We start from the raw sequence: 18,524 nt of genomic DNA on the forward strand, positions 1-18,524 counted from the left end.
AATGACCAGGATGTGCTCGTGCCCCCGGGGAGACTTCGTCAGCGGCCCCACTAAGTCCATCCCGATCGGCTCGAAGGGCACCTCAATGATGGGCAGCGGTATGAGCGGGCTGGGGGGAGGGGTCTGTGGTGAAGTCCGCTGGCAGGTTGGGCAGGCTTGACAGAACCGCCTGACTTCGGCCTCTAGGCCCGGCCAGTGGAACCGGTCACGGAGGCGCTGGACGGTGTTCTGTACTCCTAGGTGTCCTGCCATGGGGTCTGCGTGGGCTATCTCCATCACTGTTCCTGTCTTGCTGCGTGGGACAACCAGCAGCGTCTTTTCCTCCCCCCTCCGCTGTGCGACACAGTACAGCAGGCCATTTTGCACTATAAAGTGAGGAGTGGGGTGGGGCGCCGGTTGGACTTCTCTTCCATCCACCACTCCTACTTGGCCCCAGCAGTGTTTCGGTCATCCGCGTGCTGCTCGTTGAAGAACCCTCTAGCCCCCGCCACCTGCTGGTGCAGATCATAATAAAGGTTAGGAGTGAGAGGGGGTGACTCACCATCTCTGGGGCTGTCCGAGGCCAGCAGCACGGGATGCTGTTGGGTCTTCTGGCTGGGCTTCCGGGTTGGGCGGTTCCCGGCCGGGCCGGCAGGCTGAGTGACGGTGGCGAGCAACTGGTCAAACCCCGGCCAGTCTCGCCCGAGGAGGACCGGTACCGGCAGCTCCTTGACCAGTCCGACGTCTTTGGGCCAGGCGACGCCGCGATGGTAACCCGTTGTGCCGGTATGTCCCTGGTGTCGCCGTGCACACAGGTGATGGAGAGCTTTGTTTTGGCTTCAGGCCGCGGGGGCAACACCACTGTCCTCACGAGGCTGACCGCACTGCCGGAGTCCAGAAGAGCGAGGAAGGGGTGGCCGTTCAGGCGTACATTCGCCTGCGGCACATTCTCCGTGTGCACGGCGCAGCCTGCCAGCCAAGGTTGTGGCGGAGAGCAGGGTGCTTCGGTGGGCATAGGCTCATCTCGAGGGCCGGGATATATGATATATGAGACTCTATAGCACTATATATTATATTTAAATTCTATTTTATCTATTTATTTTTTATATTAAAAACACTAGCTTTCTTTTTTTTCTATTTTATCTACTTGTTTTTTGTATATATATATATATATATATATATATATAATGTAACAGATGTGTTTTCTTGATTTCTTTGATTTCTTTCTTGAAGATTAAAGTTGTGTTGTCAGTGTAACAGATTACAAATAGTGGGCCAAGATGACCATATGTTAGGTAGAGGGGTTTCTAAAGTGGCTTCAAGAAACTTTGAACATTTCTAAAGCTGGCATAAATCAAACATTTGTAAGTATAAGTGAAATCTTTTTTTTTTTTTTTTTTTTTTTTTTTTTAATTAAATATCGTGTAGTGATTTATTTATGGGCAGAAAGAATGTTAAACTAGCTCTCAACGTGACACAACGTAAATGCTTGTCCTGTTGTGACATCAGCGTGTTCTTTTTGGACTTGGATGCATCAAAAGGTGGAGGAAATTAGTAATTGGGTTGCTTCACACCTTGACCTAAGTCCTCTGCCTCCATTAAAACCCCATTCAGAAAAAAAAAAAAAAACAGAGTGGCAGTACATCTGCAGAAATCTTGGCTGCCTTCTGTGAACTTTCTGACAAATACGACTAGATGGTTCAAAAAATCTCGTCATTTAACATGATGACCTAGACTATGACTAAGCAATTTGAGAATTCATCCCCTACTGTTCATCAACTTGTTAATGAGGTAGCAACACACAAGGAGTCATGACTGCTGAGATCCAGGTTCTCCAAATAAATAAATAAATTATTCCAATTATCATTGTACTGCAAGTTTCCAGAGGCTGTATATATAAGATGTATTTAGTCATTTATTTATTTATGTCAAGTTGCTAGTGCTTGTCCATCATGCTGAATCTGAGCCAAGTCCAAGTTGATAACACTTTTCACTATCAACTAAGAATTTTCCCTCAATAAACTCCTGATTTGCTGCTTATTGATAGTAAGGTATTTGTTGTAGTTTTTTATTATTGCATTGTCAATTGTCACAAGTTTATGTAACACTTTATTTTAGGGTCTCTTAATTATTTGCTTTTTAGCATGATTATTACTATAATATTAAACATTTATTAGTAGTAATTAAGCACATATCAATGCCTTATTCTACATGACCTTATTCTACATCCGTAATCCTATCCAATACCTAAACTTAACAACTACCATGCTAACTATTAATTTATTGAGGCAGAAGTCATAGTTAATAGTGAAGAAGAGTTCACTATTCTAAAGTGTTACCGTTTTTTAGAGCTATTGTTTGAAAGTCTCATTAAGTCAACTGATAACTCCTCTGTGTTTTTAATTTCTCTTAGTGGGATGGTGTCGGGCCGATCCCTGGTTTCTCAGATTCTCCTAAAGGTACTGAAATGTTGTGGCACCCATCTGTAGTGAAGCCCTATCTTACCCTGTTAGCTGAGAGCTCAAACCCAGCCACACTAGAGGGCTCCGCCGGGTCACTCCAGAACCTCTCCGCAGGAAACTGGAAGGTGGGTAATTGAATTCTGCAAGACCTTCATAGGCTTGTGATTGAAGCTAGTTAAAAAACTAAAACTAAAAAAAAATCTTAAATGCATATCTAATGGTACAATCAGTGTTCCTTTACTTGTTTTGACAAAAAAAATTAACAGCAGTAAACATACCAATTAAAAATAAGGTCACAACTGTGAGAAATAAAGGCACAATTTCTAAAAAGTCACATTGTGAGAAATAAATTAAAGGGTTGATATGATGCAATTTCAAGTTTCCTTTCTCTTTGAAGTGTTACAAGCTCTTGGTGCATAAAGAAGATCTGTAAAGTTGCAAAGACTGATGTCTCAAATATAGAGAAAATTCAAGATATTCTTTATAAAAGTTAACCCTCTGGAGTCTAAGGGTATTTTTGGAGCCTGGAGAAGTTTTGTCATGCCCTGACATTTGTGCTTTTTTCAGTTTCTTATAAATATCTAAATTGGTAAAGTCTAATCTCACTGTAATCAGCGCAAACTGGGCTATAATAATATGTGAAATGCATGTATGTACATGATTGTATTTTTGAGAAAAAAAATGTTATGCGTGGTTAGTGAAAAACTAAAAAAATTTAAAACATTTGAATAAGGCCATAAAACACATAAAGAACAATGGTTCCCGGGATTTTTGAGAACTGGAGCTTGTAGCCTAGAATTTTTCTTTCTAAATTATGTGAAAATCATCTTGTTTACTCACTCAAAGAAAACAATATATTGATTTAAATTTTCTAAGACACTTTTTGTTGGTAAAAGTCATATGCGAGTAGGCGTAAACTACACTGTTGGGAACGTTACTTTAAAAAAGTAATTGGTTATAGTTACTCACTACTTGTTCCAAAAAGTAACTGAGTTAGTAACTGAATTACTCTATAATAAAAGTAACTCGTTACCAGGGAAAGTAACTATTTGCGTTACTTAAAAAAAAAAAGTTGCTATATGTCAAAGAATTTGTATTTTTTTTAGCAGTTTTCACAAGTCAGTTGAAATGAGTAGAACAGACAGGTGTTCGTACATAACTTTCGAGATTTATTGCACGTCAACAGACAGCAAAAGTTTTATCTTGCACTTCAAGTATTATCTTTGTAAGAAAAGTGTTTTTGGCCTCTAGCTTTGTTGATGCGTGTCTCATATTCCATGTACACATTACATGCACGTTCTTGCCTTTGACCACAATGAATTTGAAGTAGTGCTTATATCTCCACCTTGAAAATGCCAACTTTTCATCGGATTGCTCCTGACTCGCCATCTCTGCTGCTGCTGCGAATCTCTGTTTAGCTGTTGCGTGTTTGTGTTTTTGTGTGTGTGTGTGTGTGTTTGGCGCCGCTGGCGCGTGTGCCAGCATGTGTGTAAAAACACTGGCTCTGATTGGCTACCATGAAACACATGACTCTGCATTAGCCAATCATAATCACTTATCTCGTGATCAATTAACCCACCTCCTCACTCGCTGTGTGAGCCAGGGGTGCATTCGGATTACATATCTTATTAGATCAATGCATAGTAACGCACCGCATTTAACGTCCAGTAATGTTAACAGCGTTGTAACAACGGGAAAAGTAATTAGTTAGATTACCCCGTTACTGAAAAAATAACGTCGTTACCTAACGCCGTTCTTTTAAACGGCGTTATTCCAAACACTTGTCAACTATCATGAATATCATTGTGATTTACACCTGAGAAGACAAAGCCCTGCATAATGAGCTGCATAATGAGCCATTCAGTCAGCTTGTGTCACTGAGAGGGCGGAGTTACAAGAAAGAATGTGAGAACAAAATAAATCTATAAAATTTTATGTTTGTAGTTTATTTAGAATATATTTAATTATCCCACAACATAATTTAATATCCACTTGCGAGTGCAGTTAAACAGTTTATTAGGAACAATCAAAGCTGACTTTCAGAGTTGAATTTTATGCATCATTACTCCAGTCACACAGTCCTTCAGAAATCCTTTTAACAATCAGATTTTCCAAAAAAAAACATTTATTGTCATCATTATTATTATTATTAATAATGTTGAAAAGAGCTGAGAATATTTTTCAGGTTTTTAGGGGGAATAAATTGAAAGAACAGCATTGTTTTTACATTTGTTACAGTTATTTATTTGTTACATTTATATTATTTACATCAAGCTTTTGAATGGTATAGTATTGTATATTGTTATTGAAACTTCATATTTCACTTGATTATACATTTAGTCAGGAATTATAGTTTGGAAAAAGTCTAACTAGTAAAATGTTTACACGTTATGTGAAAACTAGTACAAGAATATAAATAAATAAAAAGAGACTTCTCATGTTTATGATCTCTGCTGAATAAAGCGCTTCATTCTTTTTTCTGAGGAAATCTAAATCTCAAATCCTCAACCACATCGCATCTTTTTGGGGTGAATTATGTCTTATTCCTCTCATCGCGAAGCAAACAGTAAAATAAAAAGTATGGATTACTTTATCACAGAATATTTTTTTTTGGCGGCACTTGTTTAGTGTAAAAGTAGACATGTCAAGCTTTCTATAGATATCTCTCTCATGTCTCTTCGTTGAGTATTCACGGAGTTACAGTTCATTTTAATGACGTGTTTGTAAATGAAGATCAGCGCAGACAAAGGCTGCAGACAGCACACCTTGTTTGTTATCATTATTATTTTATAAGTGCACAAAGTTTTATTGTTATTATGTCTGTATCCAAAAAAAAGTAGACCCTTTACAGATTCGATTGATGTATTGCTCTTATCTGTACGATTAAAACTGAAAGTGTAATTTAAGTTCTTTTCGGGGTTATCAGGAGAAAATGACTCATAACACGTATCCGCGTTAATCGACTTCAGAGGGTTAAGACTGGTCCACACTCTCCTAAAATGCCCTGACTACTAGTAACTAAAAAAAATCTTACGTGAGGGGCAGCCCTATTAAATTCCTCCTAGACAGCTCTGTTAAAGTTTTTAAAGCATTTTATACACGTGCTTTCAAAACAGTCCGTAACGGAGAGATGACACAACCTTTACATTGATTTTTCCTCTGACACACAAAAGCGAAATAAAATTGCAATAAAAGCAATAAAATTGATAGGCCTGTTTTATTTTTTAATAATGGTCTGCAGATATTGTTTCTTCTGGTTTGTACATTGTAAATCATGGAGTCTACAAAATATGTTGTCTCCCAAAAACTCTGGTGTTTTTCGTCACGTCTGTAATGCATGTGTATTTCCCAAATGTAAAATAGCCTATAAAACATGTACATAGATGGATACTTTTCTGATCTTTGGACTCTGTTTGGGATTTAGAAAAACATATTGGTAATGAATACATTCTGTGAGATTTTATATTTCAGTTTTTGACAGTGTCACATCAGTAACGCTGGAATTTCCCAGTAATGAAACAAAAAATGATTAGGCCTAATGTCTCAGGGCATTTCTTCTTACTGCAATATATTTGTACATTTATATTGCCAAAATGACTGCAGCATTGCCATGTACAATTAAAACTGAAAATAGTACAAAGCAGCACATTAAGAATAAAAGTTTTTATCTCTTTGGCAGACTCGTGTCTCTTTCGGCCAGTTTCTTTGACTCTCTCTCAGAGGTGCCTCATGTGTCCTGAGAAAAAACAAAACCATATTATATTGTATGTAATACTCTGTATGCCGTTGCAAAAATTGCAAAAGCCAAGCCAAACAAGGCATTTGTCCTTAAACAGACAATTTTTGTAAACCTGCTCTGCAAGTTTGAAATGCTGATCAGATATGAAAGAGCAAGAGATTCACACTTGATTTTTTTTCCCCCTTCTAACAGTGGAAGCAACTTCTCCTTTTAGTCGTAAAGATAATTGGGATTGTAAACGGTTTGCCTTTATTATTATACATTCACAATAAAAACTAATCTTTGTGCGTAAAATAAGCCTAAAGAAAAATAGGATGCCGCTTTCTGCCATCTGTTTCCTTTTGCACAGCACAGAAATGAACCGAAACTCTTGCATTTATTATTCAAGCAAAACTATATTTCTCGTATAGGCCTATTTAGGTGTGTGATATAAAGACTATGAATATACATGTTTGTTGCTTTTTGCGCATGTAAAATGAATCCCTGGTAAACAAATGTTAGTATTTCTAATGTGTCACAGACACTTATCCTTTCTAATTTAATTTAATTCTAATTTAAAATAATCTTGTAGGCTAACGGTTAATAATCGGTTAATGAGCGTTGGTTGTCGGTTTGGAAAAATAACCTAAATGGACATCCCTAGTGGAATATTATTATTTTTTTGTTTTATTATTATTATTGTTATTATTTTTATTTATTTACATTTTCATTGATTGACATATGCAGTCTGTATTATGTATTTGGGGGAAAGTGTTCAAATCTGTTGCTTCTTTAATAAATCTCAAGTTGCAATATTACGTTCATTTGCAGTTAGGTAATTCCCTTTTCTGCCTTTGAATGTGTGTTAATCTCTAGTTTGCAGCATATATCCGTGCAGCGGTGCGTAAGGAGAAAGGTTTGCCCATTCTGGTGGAGTTATTACGCATGGATAACGACCGAGTGGTGTGCTCCATTGCCACAGCTCTCAGAAACATGGCCCTGGATGTGAGAAATAAAGAACTGATCGGTGAGAGTACAATTACCAACATAAACCTGTAATATTTTACTCATCCAGTATATGTCTTATAAAAGTCAAGTCGAATCACCTTTACTTTACTTTATAGCACTTTATACAAATTAAGATTGTGTCTAATCAGCTTTACAGTGTTAAACAGGAAGATAGTGTGTCAATAATGCAGTCAAAATACAGTTCTGCTGTAAAGCAGCTCTAAAAAGAGGACAAATGTAAACAATACATTTTTCAGTCAAATAAGTCAGTTCATTGTTGATTCAGTGATGTCATAGTTTGTTCATAATGATAGCTGCCATGAAAATAATTTTTCCCTGAGTTTTACACATGCAATATTGCAGTTTCACTGTTAAGAAGATCATTAATCCTAATTGTGTGAGGTTGGTTGTATCTCAGGGAAATATGCCATGCGGGACCTGGTGAACCGTTTGCCGGGGGGAAACAGTAAACAGCTGTCAGATGATACGGTGGCGGCAATCTGTTGCACACTGCATGAGGTCACCAGAAGAAACATGGAGAATGCTAAAGCCCTGGCAGATGCGGGCGGCATTGAGAAACTTGTCAACATCACCAAGGGTAGAGGAGAAAGGTAAGAGACTGCTATGAATGCTACACAAATGAGCCATAATGCTTGTTCATCGTTTCTATAGTCATTCAGCACTTCACCACTGAACACATACACAAATATAATTTCTGAATCTTCATTTGTCCAAATCAGTTGTTCTCAGCCCCACCGCCTTGTTCATTTTGTATGTTTCTCACATGCGTTTGCAGCAGGTACTCTATGAAGGTGGTGAAGGCGGCCGCTCAGGTGCTGAACACGTTGTGGCAGTACAGAGACCTGCGCACCATCTACAAGAAGGTGAGCAGCAGGACAGTAGGGCTACATCTGCTCCACATCAGGGGCTGTGTGCTTATTTCTTCCTGTGTTTGAGCAGGATGGCTGGAATCAGAATCACTTCCTGACTCCTGTATCAACTCTGGAGAGAGAGCGCTTCAAGTCACAACCCACTCTACCATCGAGCACGCTACAGATGTCCCCTGTGCACCACACAGGCTAGTGTCACACCTTACACAAACACATACATTACAGTGTTGTATTGTTCATCAAGGAAGGAATAATTGATGATGGGCCGTTGAATTATTAGAAAATAGTGCATGTTACACCTCGGGTGTGCATTATTGTCAGTTATTTTGCTTATACTACTGTTACCACACCTCAAGACATTTATCCAGGGTTCGAACAAGGTGCTTAAAACTTGAATTTGACTGTTTGAAATTTAAATCCTGGATAATTCTTGAAAATAGCCATATTTATGAGAAGGTACTTGAAAAGCACTTGAATGTTTAAAGGGCAGTATATATGAAATTAGTTATTTTTTTATTTAACCAAAATGTAAAAATGTTTGCCTTTTTTTTAGGCAAAATTAACAGTGTAGCGTGTCTGATATAAATACAGAGCCATTTCGCTTTTAGCAGCGATCTCGCAATATTACTCCTTGAGGTGAAAAGTGGTCTTGCGATATAAGTATAAAGTTTAGTTTGTGGTACAACCTTTGATGGTGTTTGCACTGTTGTTCGATCTTTTATTGCATGTGCTATTCGTTTGGATTGCACTGTTATCATTTACAAGTGTGGAGCACATCTGGAGCACACTGCATATGCTGTGTTTGTGTTGCTTAACATTACTCATCAATTTACATCAACAAAACATTTCATTTTATCTCACTAGATTTGTAACATGAATCATTTATAAACCTATGCCAACACAGTAGAATACATTAGCATATTTCTAAAAATGAGATTTTTGTACACAACGATTTCAAAATAATAGTTCAAACCCTCACTTTGAGTTTGCATGTGCTCAAATATATATATATTTTTTACATGGATTTAAACGTCCTTGAATCACACCGTAAATGGAAGCATTTACCTCTGCAGGTATTTGTTATTATACAAAATACACTTTGTTATACAAAATGCAAGTTGTTTTGTTCATAATCTGTGTAGGCATATTACATTATCTAAGCCTATTTTATCAATAAAATAGGTTCAATAAAACCATGTAATTACTTGGTTTTGACACTTTATTTGAACCAATTATATTTGCCTCATCATAAGTTTAAATAAAATAATCATACTAAAGCCTGTTTTTCACTAAGGTCTATTTGTATTACTAAAAAAATATCAGATTACTCAATTGTCAAAATAATTAGTAGGTCGGTTACTGCATGATGATTGAAATCACGAAAATGGCCTTAAAGGGATGGTTCACTTTCAAATTAAATTTTGATAAGTTTTAGCTTACCTCAAGGGCATCCAAGATGTAGGTGTCTTTGTTAACGCAGTATTTCCCATTTTGATATTTTTAGGTCAAACCGTTCTTGTCTGTGACTCATATAATGGAGGTCTATGGTCACCACCTCAAAGAGCATGCACAGAGAAGTCCAAATTAAATAGTTCCCCATCATAAGTACACATTGATGACCTAAGACACGAAACGAGCTGTTTGTGTAAGAAAACAGTATTTATATAGTTTTTACCTCTTGTACACAACCACATCCAACTGATCTGAGGGCGCGAGTGCTTCCTGATGTGAGGTGTGCGCGCTCTGGCTTAGTCTGCGCAAGCGCGGAAAGCACCGGAAGTGATCTCTCGCGCATGAACGTCACTCATTGTTTACAATTACTGTCTATGGTTTACACAGAGATTTCGGAAGTGTTACCTTTCACTGTGAAGATCTAAACATATTTAGACGTACAGGAAATTGCAATGGAAGACGATTTCAATATATCAACAGACAACGTTTAATTTTTTTCACAACCATATTTATTTGAACCAGAATACACAGATCAAGAACTCAGGAGCGATCCGCTGCAGCAGCACGTCTTCAAGCCTCAGAGAGACAGAGATCTCTTCAAAATTGGTGCTGTTTTAGTAGCAAGTGTTGTGAGCAATGTGCCAACAGAAGTGGAGAGCATATGTTGTCATGAATGGAACAACTACAAGACGACGACGAGGACATTGACAGTATCGCATCACACACCTGCCTGACTGAAGATCCTGAGTTTTCTCTGCTGTTGTGATGCAGCGTTTTGCACGTTGTGTTTAGTTTGCCACGTATAAACTGGAGGCGATGTCCAATGCCAGAGGGACCCAATGGCACACTGTCAATAGAGAGTAATGTGTTGTATTTTTATTATAATCGCAAAGATTATAGGGTGCATTATAAACATATTAATTAATTACAATTACTGCATTATATTTCAGACAGTGCAGATTGGTGGTGTATCGTGTGGTAAACAGTAAACAATGAGTGACGTTCATGCGCGAGAGATAATTTCCGGCACTTTCCGCGCTTGCGCAGACTAAGCCAGAGCGCGCACACGTCACATCAGGAAGCACGCGCGCCCTCAGATCAGTTGGATGAGGTTGTGTACAGTACAAGAGGTAAAAATATAAATTTTGTTCGTTTTCTTACACAAACAGCTCGTTTCGTGTCTTAGGTCATCAATGTGTACTTATGATGGGGAACTGTTTAATTTGGACTTCTCTGTGCATGCTCTTTGAGGTGGTGACCATAGACCTCCATTAGTCACAGACAAGAACGGTTTGACCTAAAAATATCAAAATGGGAACTACTGCGGAAACAAAGACACCTACATCTTGGATGTCCTTGAGGTAAGCTAAAACATACCAAAATTTAATTTGAAAGTGAACCATCCCTTTAAGCTATTACCTAAATTAACTGTGAAAAGAGACATCATGGACGGAATGGTCCTGAGAGCGCTGTAGGAGCTTGCGGCGCCATCTGCAAGACAAATGCATTACTGACCCATTATCTTTTTATGAATGGCGGTGAGAATTTGAGATTGTCATAAGATTCCCAATGGTTGTGATGTAATTATATAATAGGCTGTAGTCTGACGCACTAGTTTAGTTTAGTTTCACTGTTAGTGCTGGCTGTGCTTGGTTTGAGCTTCTTTATTTTGTTTGCATTTGGGAACACATTAGAAAAACGTTTATAAATATGTCTGATTATCAATGTTAAAAACAGTTTTGCTGCTTAATATTTTTGTGAAAACAATAATACCACTCAAACATTTGTATAAGATTAAAAAAGAGAGAGAGAGAGAGTGAGAGAAATGAGTGACATTTACAATTGATAAATGCAAATAAATGCTGTTTATTAAACTTTATATTTATCAAAGAAATCCTGAAAAATTAGGTGTATCACTGTAACAATATAAACTCCATGATCACGGGAAGAAGGAGGCGGGAACTGGCGGACAATCAAATATAACTTTAATTACAAAATAAAGACAAAACAGAGCGTCAGCCCCTCACGGACGACTGACGCGCACAAATAAAAACCAAATACAAAATAAAGTCCAGGCCTGGTCCTCTATCGTCCGTCACTGTCATCGCTCCGGTTTTATATCCCTGGAAATGTCGCTCATTTCCAATCACTCCAACCCGCCCCACTCATCACAATCACCATTTCCACACAAAATATGAAGCAGCAAAATAGTTTTCAGCATTGATCATGTTAAGAAATGTTTCTTGAGAGTCAAATAAATTGTAATGATTTCTAAAAGATTGTGTGACACTGAAAACTGGAGTAGTGATGAAAATTATGCTTTGCATCGCAGGAGTTACATTACATTTTTTAATTACATTACTTAAAATTGAAAAAAACAAATTGTATTTTTAATAATATTTCACTGAATAAATATTGCATCTGAATAAATAAGCTTTTCACTGATGTATGGTTTATTAGGATCGGACACTATTTGCGTATTACTAATCAAAAATGCATATTACTAATCAAAAAAGTTTTGATGTATTTACGGGAGGAAATTTACAAAATATCTTAATGGAACATGATCTTTACTTAATACCCTATGGATTTTTGGCATTAAAAAAAATATATATAATTATATAATTTTGACCCATACTTTGTTTTTTGGGCTATTGCTACCCCAGTGACTTGTTTTGTGATCCAGGGTCATATATATTGTTGTCATGATTATTAAATGCTGCTTTTTATTTTTTTACAGGACAGTAGGTATTTTTACAATATTAAATGTATCTTTTAATCTGCTAAAATAGTTCCTCTTCAGGAATTCGAGCTGCGTCAAACAACGCTTTGGGGAACGCGCTTAGCGTGAGCCACTCTGGATATCGTGTGTAATCAGTCCAATGGAAGAGCGTGACTTCACAGGCGGAGTGACGTAAGCGACCAGGAAGCTATAAAAGCACGTGCCGCGTAGGTGGCATCAGCTTCGCATCTTTCAGCAAGCGCTCTGTGTGTGAATGTCACTTGTTTGTCTTGTGAGTCATATTTACTGTTGTCTGTCCATTTAGAGCTCCAAGTCATGTCGAAGAGCAAGGCGAAATCTAAACATATTGAAGGCGAATCCAGATCGCGTTATAGGTTGTGTGCCTATGCGTGGTCTGCCTGGGAGCGAAGCACGCTGCCGAAGGCCCCCTCCTCGAAGAGGGCCCTCCGGGAACGAAGCAGCCGCACCGACATTCTCTCACAGTGCGGACAGTCGGCCCCCTCGAGGGCCGATATTCAATGGGGTCATTCCGACGATAGTCGGCCCCAGGCAGGGTCTGGTTATGGAACAAGAAGTGAAAACCCTATTAGAGAAGGAGGCCATCGAGGTGGTCCCTCCTCAAGACAGGGAGTCTAGGTTCTAGAGCTGGTATTTCATAGTTCCAAAAAAGAATGGGGGGGTTGCGCCCGATTATACGTAGACTTGAGGGTCTTAAATCGTTCAGTTATGAGATTGAAGTTCAAAATGCTCACGATCAAGCATGTTGTAGCTCAGATCAGGTCCGAGGACTGGTTTGTCACAATAGATCTCAAAGATGCATACTTCCACATATCCATCCTTCCACAACACAGGAAGTTTCTGAGGCTTGCTCTCGGGGGCGAAGCCTACCAATATCGAGTACTTCCCTTCGGCCTTGCACTCTCACCCCATATGTTCACAAAATGTGTAGACACAGCTCTGGTTCCCCTGCGCATGCAGGGCATCCGCATTCTCAACTATATCGACGATTGGTTGATTTTAGCTCAGTCAGAGCAGGTTGCGGCTCGGCATCGAGATGTCGTTCTTGCACATATGGGGGACCTGGGTTTGAGACTGAATGCCAAGAAGAGTTTACTTTCTCCGGTTCAGAGAACCACCTATCTAGGCGTAATATGGGATTTGACCGCGATGCAGGCACGATTGTCCCCTGCTAGTATTGATCCTCATCTCAGCCAAGAGAGTCAGAGAAGGCCAGTCACTCACTGTCAAACAATTTCAGAGATTGTTGGGTCTGATGGCAGATGCGTCCAACGTGATACCTCATGGCCTGCTGTACATGAGACCCCTACTGTGGTGGCTCAAGACCAAGGGATTTTCCCCAAGGGGCAATCCACTTCGCACTATCAAGGTCACGCGGCGCTTCCTCCGTGCCTTAGACATGTGGAAGAAACCATGGTTCTTGAATCAGGGCCCGGTGCTGGGAGCTCCTTGTCGCCATGTAATACTAGCGACGGATGCATCCCTCACTGGCTGGGGTGCAGTCATGAGTGGCCACCCTGCCCGTGGTCTGTGGGGGACCAAAGCGTTCATATACCCTCAAGTGGGATATATTCCTAAGGTTCCCTCTGTCACATTACGACCTGTAGTGCTGCAGGCCTTCTGTCCTCCTCCCTTTTGGGAACCCGACCAACCGAAGTTTGGTAGTCTGGCGGCGTTGGTACTCATTCCCCAAAGCGTTGTTAGACGCAGCTCGAGTTCCTGAAGAGGAACGTCTCTAGGTTACGTATGTAACCCTAGTTCCTCGAGGGAACGAGACGCTGCGTCTCGGAGCCATACCCCCGGCACCCCTGCCGGCGCTTGCTGGTACTCGAAGCTAATGCCAGCTGCGCGGCACGTGCTTTTATAGCTTCCTGGTCGCTTACGTCACCCCGCCTGTGACGTCACGGTCTTCCATTGGACTGATTACACACGATAAGCGCGTTCCCCAAAGTGTTGTTTGACGCAGCGTCTCGTTCCCTCTAGGAACTAGGGTTACATACGTAACCTAGAGATGTTATCTTTTTTTTCTCTAGCTGATCATATGCCTGTATAATGCACTCAAGAAAATTTCAGATTTCCCTCAGATGAAGCTGAAAATTATCCCATAATGCTGTGTGTGTCAAACATTTCCAAAGAATTGTTGGAGATACTGCCTGCTTTTGATTTCCGTCAGGAACAGTGGATTAAACTCAGATTTGACACAGATTACAATAGTCATTGTGATCAAACGTACATCCAGTTGCCTTTTATATTACAAGATTTTCACATTAGATTCCACTAACTGCTGTACGCATGTACATGAGAAAGTGGCTTTCCAGGCAACAGAAGGACAACCACCAAAAAGGAAATGGTTTTGCAGTTGGTGGCCACAGACAATTGTTCTCTCTCCTTATCCTTCCTGAATGATTTGTCTCTAGTTTTGTTAGAGTCCTTTTCACTACTTGTAGAATGAGGCAGTACTTGTAACCTAATCATGTGGTCCAGCTCCTCCAGGATGGCACATTCATGCGTGCCAATGCAAGGAGGTTTGGTGCATCTCCCGGCACAGTTGCAGTAGAGTAGCTTCACACTGAGCATGTGAGGAATAGATAGGTGTCTGGGGGAGGAATATCTTTGGAGGGTCACACCTCCACATGCTAGCCTATGTTTCCTCATTGCTGTTTGGTACTGGGGTGAAATCCTGGTACTGGTGCAGAGAGCCCTGCCTTCAATCCAGCCCTCTGTGGGTTGATGATTTTGGTTTCCATCTACCATTGTCACATCATTTTGTTCTCAACAAATTAAACCGTGTATACAAGTAAAGATTTTCAACTTAAATATTTTGTTCATCAAGATCCAATGTGTGATTTAAGTGTTTCTTAATTTTATTGAGCTGTGTGACATGTGATATTACATAATTTTTACAGTGAATGAGGAGTGAAATATCACAGCTGTGTGTTTACTGTTGTAAAGTAGACATAGTTCTGAACATAATTTCTGTTTAAATTCTCTTGTAAAAATGCAGCTAAATTAACAATCAGTATCGGTTTAGTCATGCGACACCCCTAGAATAATTTTTTCTTTGGTTTATTTGTTTGCACATAAACTCAAAGTGATTTGTTGTCTTAGCAGGCAGCACATTATCATCTCCCGCCATGCTGTGCCTCAAAGAGCACTCTGATCATCAGAAGACACAAACTATGCAATTTTATGATTACCAAGAAGAAAATGGCATCAATAAAAACAAAAGTACAGGTACAGTATGAGAACTTCCTCCTTTAACAAAGGTGCCTGTTTACTAGAGAGTTTACAAGCAGATTTGTGAGTTCATAATGATTTTCTATCAAAATTCAATTGTACTTTAATATAGACCCCAAATCCTTAAAGGTTAACTGATTACTATTTCTTTAAGCTAAAATTGATTTGATTTTAAAGTTTTACTTTTTTTAAAGGGTCTGCAAAAGAATCTCAGTATTACACTTCCCTGAGCAGAGAGGGCTCGAGACGAGAACAGGTGAGGCCGCTGAACTGAGCTTCCCATCACTGAAATTAACCTTTATCATTTTCCTTTTTTATTGTATTCCAGTTAGATTCTCATTACTGTAATCTACTAACAGTTTGAAAAATAATTTTACACTGGACTAGAAATGTATTATTGAAACTAGTTCAAATTGTTTTAAATACTTTTTTATAGCATTTAAATTGAGTGTCTCAATTCAGTCACTTATGATGTTCCACTTGATTTAAGATACTGCCTTACAAGATGTTAGCCCTCATAGGTTTATGAACAGAGCTCTTTTGTAGAAAGCCCTGTTGGCTGTCTATGAAGGATTCTCACAAAATGAGCTAAAAATAAGAATGAACAGGATCCTGACTGTTTAGCTAAAGACCAGATTGTTTTGTTTGTGTGCAGAAGGTCTATCACGCCGATGAAACAGGCCACAGAAACCATGACACTTACCGCACATACCTGCATTCACCATACGCCTACAAGGACTCTTATCTGGAAAAGATGGTGCACTATTCTCCTGCTGATTACAGCCAGACACACGGCTTCAGAACCACAAGCAACTACATGGACTTTTACTCTTCCACCAGGAGACCGTTACACCACAGTGAACATTACCAGGGATCCCCCGATTCATGGGTATAGAGGCCCGGCTCACAGGCTTCACTATCTCTAACACAGAAATAGATTTGGGAACACGTTGTTTTTAAAGAGATGCGAGTAGTGGATGAAAAGCATATGAATGCGATGGAGAATGTTTAGCAGAATGTTGGTTAAATGGAAATAAGAAATGAATCATGAACTCTGTATGTAGGGGACTGGAGAGATGTTGCAGACCAGGGGTGCCAAAAAACCACACCCTGTACCAACACACATGCCATTTACAGTAGTTTTCAAATAAGCCTGAAGGATTTGATTAGCTGGATCAGGTGCATTTTATTAGGGTTGAAGCTAAACTACAGGGCTGCGGACTCTCCAGAAACTGAGTTTTGCTTCCCTGGTGTAGACTTTAAATGATTTTTATTAGCATTAAAGTATTTAAGAGTTACTCGCTCTGTAAGAAGACTGGGAAATTCTTACAAACCTAGGGCACATGAACACGAACTTTCAGTTTGTCAAAACAATAAATAAATGAATTATGATTAAATGTATATGAAGGATTTCAGAGGGAACATTGTGCCTGTTTTTGCTGAGATTGTTAATACTATGGAGACTTGTACAAATCTTTCATGTATTTTTGAAAATAGCTGCATGGTTTATGCTTTACTACACTGGTAAAAACTCATGTCATGTGAAGGGAATAAATGGTGAGAGATGCCATCACAGCCTTTTTTTAAATGGTATTGTGCATCAAGTTAAGCTAACAGAAATCCTCTGAGGGCAAAAATGTGCATGTGAAATGTGCATGTGCATCATAAAAAAAGGTAACACTTTAGAATAAGGTTCCATTAGTTAATGTTAGTTAACTACTTTAGTTGACATGAACTAAGCAAGAACAACCCTGCTACTGCATTTGTTAATCTTGGTTCATGTTAATGTCAACATTTACTAATACCTTATTCAAATCAAAAAATTAATGCACTGTGAATTAGCATGAACTAACAATGAATAACTATATTTTCATTAACCAACATTAACAAAGATGAATAAATACAATAATAAATGTATTGTTCATTGTTTGTTCATGTTAATTAATACATTAACTAATATTAAAAATGGAACCTGTTTCTAAAGTGTTACCATAAAAAAAAAAAAAATCAGGTTTTAACACATTACATTGTTTTCCATTTGCCACTGCCCACTCACAACATAACACAATGAATTGGTTGTGCATGAGATAATCCTTGGCAGGATCGGGTGACACGCGGCTTTTTTCTTTTTTCTTTTTCACTTGAATAGTGAACATAAAAGGCAGTTATAACTTGTTAGTTACAATAAAATAAAATAGATAAAAAACAGAATAAAAGGTAAAATCCCATTCTCTATCAATAAGGTTCTCTATCTACAAAAATTCTAAATCCTTAAGGAACCGTATAAACTTGGCAAAAGATAATTATAGGTTCTTTTTTTTTTTTTTTTCTAAATGGATACCTTTCAATTTACTATTCAGATATAAGTTTGTTTTTTTATATCTAGAGTTTCCTGGTGATTCATTAAGTTCTAAGGGAATTGTTTAATTACCATTATGTGCTCCTTAACATATATATGTATTTAACTTTTTTTTAAGAAAGTGTCCCATCACTGTTTAAAAGCTGTGACACGAAAACTAGCAAACTATTATTTACAATCCAATTATCTAAAGAAAAACTTATTTTGGTCAATTGCGTTATTATTTCAAATTTATGCATTTGTGAGGGGAGAAATTGTGTCTTGTATAGTATATAATCATCCATAATAATTAGAAAGCGTGTTCAAATTACAGTTGAGGGGAAATTCAGGTATACAGTACCATAATATATCTTTTTGTACCCACCTAATTTTAAATATATATTTAAAATTTAAAAATTAAGTTATATTAGCTAGGCTTCCCTTGGTGAATTACAGTGTGTTGTTTATTGTGTTTATTATTTTATTTATTCAGTCAAGTCAAGTCACCTTTATTTATATAGCGCTTTAAACAAAATACATTGGATCAAAGCAACTGAACAACATTCATTAGGAAAACAGTGGCAATAATGCAAAATGAGAGTTAAAGGCAGTTCATCATTGGATTCAGTGATGTCATCTCTGTTCAGTTAAATAGTGTCTGTGCATTTATTTGCAATCA

General features: G+C 38.5%; 1 protein-coding gene across 4 annotated transcripts in view; it reads left to right on the forward strand.

The window, feature by feature from the left end:
• The window catches only part of LOC132152620 (plakophilin-4-like), a 78,800-nt gene extending 62,184 nt beyond the window's left edge, over positions 1–16,616 (forward strand). For all 4 annotated transcript variants that reach the window (XM_059561378.1, XM_059561380.1, XM_059561381.1 and 1 more), the window contains exons 14-21: positions 2,393–2,566; positions 7,036–7,186; positions 7,586–7,778; positions 7,964–8,051; positions 8,128–8,249; positions 15,386–15,504; positions 15,702–15,763; positions 16,163–16,616. In XM_059561378.1, the coding sequence (XP_059417361.1) occupies positions 2,393–2,566; positions 7,036–7,186; positions 7,586–7,778; positions 7,964–8,051; positions 8,128–8,249; positions 15,386–15,504; positions 15,702–15,763; positions 16,163–16,402 (1,149 nt within the window). In that variant the 3' untranslated portion in view covers positions 16,403–16,616. The remainder of the gene's footprint in view (positions 1–2,392; positions 2,567–7,035; positions 7,187–7,585; positions 7,779–7,963; positions 8,052–8,127; positions 8,250–15,385; positions 15,505–15,701; positions 15,764–16,162) is intronic.
• The last annotated feature ends 1,908 nt before the right edge of the window (positions 16,617–18,524 follow it).

The sequence above is a fragment of the Carassius carassius genome, chromosome 11 (assembly GCF_963082965.1).
Source record: "Carassius carassius chromosome 11, fCarCar2.1, whole genome shotgun sequence".
Classification (NCBI taxonomy): Eukaryota; Metazoa; Chordata; class Actinopteri; order Cypriniformes; family Cyprinidae; genus Carassius; species Carassius carassius.